Source organism: Rhyacophila brunnea, unplaced genomic scaffold (genome assembly GCF_057557595.1).
Source record: "Rhyacophila brunnea isolate RB1 unplaced genomic scaffold, BYU_Rbru_1.0 scaffold_13, whole genome shotgun sequence".
Taxonomy (NCBI): Eukaryota; Metazoa; Arthropoda; class Insecta; order Trichoptera; family Rhyacophilidae; genus Rhyacophila; species Rhyacophila brunnea.
Window position 1 is genome coordinate 25,749,720 of NW_028232785.1, and position 6,980 is coordinate 25,756,699.

Here is a 6,980-nt window from a genome sequence, read left to right on the forward strand (position 1 = left end):
AATCGAAAAATAAATGAGGATACCTTAAAGTACAATGGCCATTACAATATTAAATAATAAACACGTAATGTTTTACATGATTTGAATAAAAATATTTTAAACACATATTATCAACTGCTATAAATTTCGGTAAGGTAAATCTTCTGGAAAGGATCAAATAATTTGAATAAATGAATCACACACAATGTCGCCACTTGTAAAAATATGCTACATTGGGTGAAAAAATAAGCAAGATGACAAAATAAAATGCAAATAAAATAATTCAAAAATTTTAAATTATACCAGAAAAAAAATTTAATCATATGTTTATATCTTACATTAATAAATTATTAGTGAATTAATAATAATGACATTTATAATAGGTGGCTATTATTTTTTGTCGTGCCAGATAGACATTTTGCACGCTTGATACCTGTTTAAAAATGAAAGACTCCCACAAGAAATAATTAGGACTAACACAGGATACTCAAATTTTATATTGTATACCGGCAACACTTTCCTTCGACTTAACATTTCAATTCGTACACGCATTTCACAAAAACTGCGAGGTAGTGCCAAATATATTAATAAAATTACAATTTACGTACGCAAAATGGATATAAAACTAGAACCGAATGGAAGCGAATACGACGCTAATGAAGAATCGTGTCGCAATATCACAATCAAACAAGAGGATGCCGATGAAGCCATTTGCCTTTTTGAGGTTAGTTTTTCACAACGTGTTTATTGTATGAAGTAATAATATTTTCTTCTAGATGACCCACAGAATGGGCTTCAGTAAAATGCGGTATGATAATACTCTTTTTCGCATGTTGATAATAAAAATGAAAGACAATTTCATTTCCATAGATCGTAAAAAGATATCAAATGACTACCTACAGAGACGTCATATTAATATAAGTATTTTTTTTTGTGTGTATCAATGTCAATACTAGTACATACTATCTATCAGTGGCGAAGGTTGGAGGTAGGCTATTAAATGGTGCACACACTAAAATGTGTCAATCATGTTTATTTGTTTTTATTGAACTAAAAATACAATTTGGAAAATATTGTGAAGTTAAGCTTTAAAAATTCAATTAAACACTGCCAACCAAATTCATAAGAGTTTATGTATGCTATGGGCGATCCGACAAAAATAGTGCACACCTTTTCAGTCATACTTATTTGTTTTATTGAATTAAGAATACTTATCACAGATGGTGTTGTTTAGTATTTTTAAAATCATTTATTCTCTGCCTTTTTCAATCTATAATTGATAAAATAATGTTGTTTTAACTGTAAAACATTTAAAATGATGTAAGTACCTATTTTTAATGTCATAATTTTAGATATTTTATAGATGAACGAATATTTTTTTACTGTTATCTACTATTAATTGTGCTATTTCTGTATTTACATTTATTTTCGACCATACCCAATTCTAATAAGATCATATAATGGTCCTCCACAAAGTGAAGGGTTGTATTAACAAATTTTGTTTTTACAAGAAATGGATGTCAGCCACTTGCTCAACCTATTAGTATATATAGTTTGTCAGACCCAGGATTCGAACCTGGTACCCACGACACTATAGGCCACCATCGGCTAAACACTATCTACACATTATTATGTATTCTAATTTCGTCGAAAACAAATAAGTATGACTGAAAAGTATGCAATAATTTTTGTTCGATTGTCTATGGAAAACCAAAACTTGTATGGCTTGGTTAGGCAGAGATTAATTGATTTTTAAAAACTAACCGAACCATCAGCTATTTGTATTATTAGTTCAATGAAAACAAATACGTATGACTGACAAAGATTAGTGAACACTATTTATGTCAGATCTTCACAGCCTACTTCTGCCCTTCGCTACTGCTATCTATAGAAATGTTTGTCCGAGATAGTCTCTTTGGTTCGGTTCATCTTGTTTTTCGATTTGTTTGGATTTTTATGTGCATGGTTCATAACGAAATGACAATTTAAAGATTATCCAAAACACTGACTAGGTACTTCATAGTTCTATCCAAACCAACTCGCTCCGCACAATACTCAGCCTTAATCGAGCGATCACGAGGCTCTTCATTTAGATGTGAAACATCACCAGTTGTTTACGCCTGGGAATGTCTCAGGAGCAGATGCCCATGACTGAGGTTACCACGCACTCAAGTGATATTACATAGTTTTTTTCTAATAATAGTGCCCATTGGAGAGATGAGCACGGAGAATTAACAAAAACTAATTATTTCATAAATATCTAAAAACCTAGCTAAAACAATACAGACATACTAAACTATGTTAAAAGAGTTGCACGTCAGCAAGAAGACGCCGCAAAATTTGTAAAAGCATTATAGTAGGCCGGCGACCTATTCTCAGATATATCCAGAGGATATGGTTTTTTTCTCTCTTGTTCTACTCCACATAAACATGTTGGTTGGGTGACAAGTCTAAACTATAACTTACCCAGTCAACAATTGACTGGTTATCTCCAATTCCCATTGGACATCAGGAAGGAAAAAATATGTGTGTATGCCCTTGGTGGAGGCGTCCCTCTTTCATTTCCAGGTCTTCGACGCCGCATCCAGCGTCATTTGACGTATTCTCCGAATCCAAATCACTGGCGTGTAAACCTAACCTTACCTGACATCTGTATTCAATTATATGTATTTTTCTTCCAGGATCGCAATGTAAACATGACCGATATAACGGCTGAAACTATGTCCCAGCCTGACAGTAACTATGAAAACATCTATGAAGGTACAAAGCATTCATTGAAATATGATAATGCAATTGGATCTTCTTATTCTCAATTCAGCTCAGAAAATCAGGTATCATTTATATTAATTCCTCATTGTTCAATGTTAAATTATATCTCTATATTCAACCTCAATCGTCATAAGCGAATAATAATGCGTTGATAGGCACCTATCTAGCAGTGGCGAGGGGTGGAGGTAGGTTGTCAAGAATATAAATTAATAGTGCACGCTATACTTTGTCAGTCATACTTATTTATTTTCAATGAACCAAACGCAAATATAACAAAATAACGACCCATTTGATATATGTCGGTGGATGTCGACAGCTGAGCTGTCTGCTCGTCGATTTGGTTTGTCATGGCGTCGGATGAAAATATTCTTAAATCGAGTAAAGATGACTAAAAAACTTTACGTATGCACTTATAAAAGAAAACATGTCAATGAATATACTATTATTATTACGAATATATTCAATAAACATAACATTAAATGGACGCATTTTGGATTTTTATGACAAATTATATTTCGTCGTTAAGCGTCGTTTCCACAATCCGCGCATCGCCTAGCCACTATTATTTTAAACCATGCCTTAACTGAAGTCTACAATTTACAGATTGTATTAGTTAGTTGCCTCGCGCCTCGTTAGTTGCCACGTAGTTAACCGTGCTTCAACCAAACCATAATAGTTTTAATATATTTTGAGAGATACGACAAAATTGTGTATATCTTTTAATTTATACTATTTTTTTTTCATTGGATGAAGAACACATTGTTGATCGTTGAAGTCCTACTTCCTAGACGAACCATAATAAAAAAAATAAAATTTTTATCTTTAAAATACCGAAAATTATATATGGTTTAATGACACTATTTTAGAGACGATAAATGACTATTGTTGACTATTATATACTTCGGCTAAGATTAGGCAGGGTTTAATTGTATTTTAAAACTAGCAAGCACCATCTGTAAATTGTAAACTACCTCCTCCCTTCACCATTGCTATCTAATTTTTGACACCCGTGTAACGTTTTAATCCAAAATACAACGTTATGTACGCTTGTGCAGTCTCTTGCCGCAAATTTTGATATTCATTTTAGATGCTTATGTAATAATTTGTTTTAATGGTTATTAGCAGAGGAAAAAGATATTCTAGCATTGCAATCAAGACGAAATCACTTTGGAAGGGTATTAGTCATTACTCCTGTCGCACATTGAAAACCGTTCCGACTGGGATAATAGTGATTAATCAAAACTAAGCGCAATATCAAACTTTCTTAAGTGCGTGTAGGATAAGGCCGTGCGCTGTATGTCCTCGTGACTCCAGCTGTGTTTTTTTTCAAACTAAAATGACGCATTCCACCAATGTGCGGAGCTTCATTTGCCAACGTGTGTTCTGTGAATAATGACAGTTCCACATCGACGTATTCGACATGTTGCAGACGAGACGAGTTTAGACGTTCCAGCCGGCTTAGTGTCATTTGAAAGTAACGATACAATTGCTATAAATTCCCGATGCGTGATATCGCATAATGGAAATTGCCTGACGTCGACCTATACATGTGCGAATGTCGCTATGCGCGAATTTACTTGCTAGCTAGTGTATTGAGTGCGTTGTCCATAAATAATGTCATTGCTTATATACAATGTATTTAAGACTAGAGCTAGAGCAATATTCATGTATTCTTGGAAATTTTAAAATTTTTGAAAGTAACGATACTAACTCGTAAATGAGTTGCCAGTGCTGCCAAAAAAATCTAACTCCATTCTACCTTCTAACTTATATACAATGACAGAAATATTGGACGAACCATCTGGAAAAAAATGACACTCACTTTTTTGTCGGGTCTACCGAATAGCATAATCTGTTCTACCGCCATATAGAGTTGATATTGCTATAAATTCGCGATGCTTTTTGTCGTATCTGCGGAACGGTTTGGTTCGAAGAAGTTCGCTCAAATGAATATTGTCACTAGAAACACTGTTCTAACACCGTTACAATAAAGGTGATATTGCTTTAAATTCCCGATGCGTGATATCGCATAATGGAAATTGCGTGACGTCTACCTATACATGTGCGGATGTCGCTTTGCGCGCATTTACTTCCTAGACCATTTATAATGTCATTGCTTATATACAATGTATTTAAGACTAGAGCTAGAGCAATATTCATGCATTCTTAGAAATTTTTGCGCTTTATTTTAAACCAGTATATATTTAGCTGTAGGCTTAAGCGTAGGCATATAATGTCGTGGGTCCCAGGTTCAAATTCTGGGGCCGCCAAATTAACACTCATTTTTTTTCAATTTGTATTTGAGGCAGTGTATGGTCCTAATTAGGTTGGAACATCCATTTCTTGTAAAATCAATCTGTTAATACAAACCTCTATTCTGTGAAGGGCCATATGATTTTATTAGGATCGGACATGGTAAATATATATAATATATATATATATATATATAAATGTAAAAAGCAACCGACCTTATACTAGAATCTGTTTCATGTACTTCTTCTTTTTCACCGGCGATATAGAATGCTAGGGTTTATTTAAGTCATAAAACTCTCGGTATAATTACTCACTTTAAAGTTTTGAGAACATTTTTTATTTATTTATTAACCGAATCGGGCTCATTAAACGTTTTTTTTAGGTTTCTACAGAGCAATGTGAAGCATCTTACATTGGAAGTCAAAATAATGAAATTCCACTGGCCATCGGGGTAAAAATAGATAATGTTGATAAAGGAGAATATGCAATGAAAGGAGTGGAAGACATGGTGGCTCAATATTCAGAAATAACTATAGATGAACAAGACATAAAGACAGAATTGCAGACAAAGTACGCTTTGCCGAAAGTTATTCGAATCAAGCTAAAAAGAATAACATATTTTCCACGTAATTTTGTTTGCAGTCATTGTTATGCAATATTTGGATCTTCAAATTTATTAAAAAAACATATTTCGTGTGATCATTCGAAGGTCAATAAAAATAAATCGCACAAAAGAACACAATATGCTTGTGGAAAATCTTATCAATGCGATGATTGCTCATCTAAATTCTTGCACGCCGGACACCTCAAAATACATAAAATAACACATACTGGTGAAAAACCATATAAATGCGTTGTTTGCTCATGCAAATTTTCGCAGTCCGAACACCTCAAAATGCATAAAAGAAGACATACTGGTGAAAAGCCATATGAATGCGATGTTTGCTCATCTAAATTCTCGCGGTCTTCTGCCCTCAAAATTCATAAAAAAACACATACTGGTGAAAAACCATATAAATGCGATGTTTGCTCATCCAATTTCTCGCAGTCCGGACACCTCAAACTGCATAAAAGAACACATACTGGTGAAAAACCATATCAATGTGATGTTTGCTCATGCAAATTCTCGCAGTCCGAACACCTCAAAATGCATAAAAGAAGACATACTGGTGAAAAGCCATATGAATGCGATGTTTGCTCATCTAAATTCTCGCGGTCTTCTGCCCTCAAAATTCATAAAAAAAACACATACTGGTGAAAAACCATATAAATGCGATGTTTGCTCATCCAATTTCTCGCAGTCCGGACACCTCAAACTGCATAAAAGAACACATACTGGTGAAAAACCATATAAATGCGGTGTTTGCTCATCTAAATTCTCGCGGTTTGCTGACCTTAAAATTCATAAAAGAACACATACTGGTGAAAAACCATATGAATGCGATATTTGCTCATCTAAATTCTCGCAGTCCATTACACTTATATTGCACATAAGAAAACACACTGATGAAAAGCTATATCAATGCGATGTTTGCTCATCCAAATTCTCGCATTCTGGAAATCTAAAAAGGCATAAAAGAACACATACTGGTGAAAAACCATATCAATGCGAATTTTGCTCATCGAAATTTTTGCAGTCTGCTGACCTTAAAATTCATAAAAGAAAACATACTGGTGAAAAACCATATCAATGCGATGTTTGCTCATCCAAATTCTCGCATTCCGGAAACCTCAAAAGGCATAAAAGAACACATACTGGTGAAAAACCTTATACATGCGATGTTTGCTCATCTAAATTCTCGCGGTCTGCTGACCTAAAGATTCATAAAAGAACACATACTGGTGAAAAACTATATGAATGCGATGTTTGCTCATCTAAATTCTCGCAGTGCACTACACTTATATTGCACATAAAAACACACACTGATGAAAAACCATGTCAATGCAATCTTTGCTCATCCAAATTCTCGCATTCCGGA

General features: G+C 34.1%; 1 protein-coding gene across 1 annotated transcript; it reads left to right on the forward strand.

Moving 5' to 3' along the window:
• The first annotated feature begins 499 nt into the window (after window positions 1-499).
• Window positions 500-6,980, forward strand: LOC147077066 (uncharacterized). Its single transcript, XM_085940684.1, has 3 exons — window positions 500-703; window positions 2,661-2,810; window positions 5,384-6,980. Exons 1-3 carry the CDS (start codon window positions 593-595, stop codon window positions 6,257-6,259), a joined length of 1,137 nt encoding a protein of 378 aa, XP_085796810.1. The 5' UTR covers window positions 500-592; the 3' UTR covers window positions 6,260-6,980.

Excerpts from the sequence above, each read along its gene's own strand:
- LOC147077066 (XM_085940684.1), top strand. The coding sequence starts at position 593 with ATGGATATAAAACTAGAACCGAATGGAAGCGAATACGACGCTAATGAA. Across the intron at positions 704-2,660 it reads AAGCCATTTGCCTTTTTGAG|GATCGCAATGTAAACATGAC; the intron begins GTTAGTTTTTCA and ends TTTTTCTTCCAG. Across the intron at positions 2,811-5,383 it reads AATTCAGCTCAGAAAATCAG|GTTTCTACAGAGCAATGTGA; the intron begins GTATCATTTATA and ends CGTTTTTTTTAG.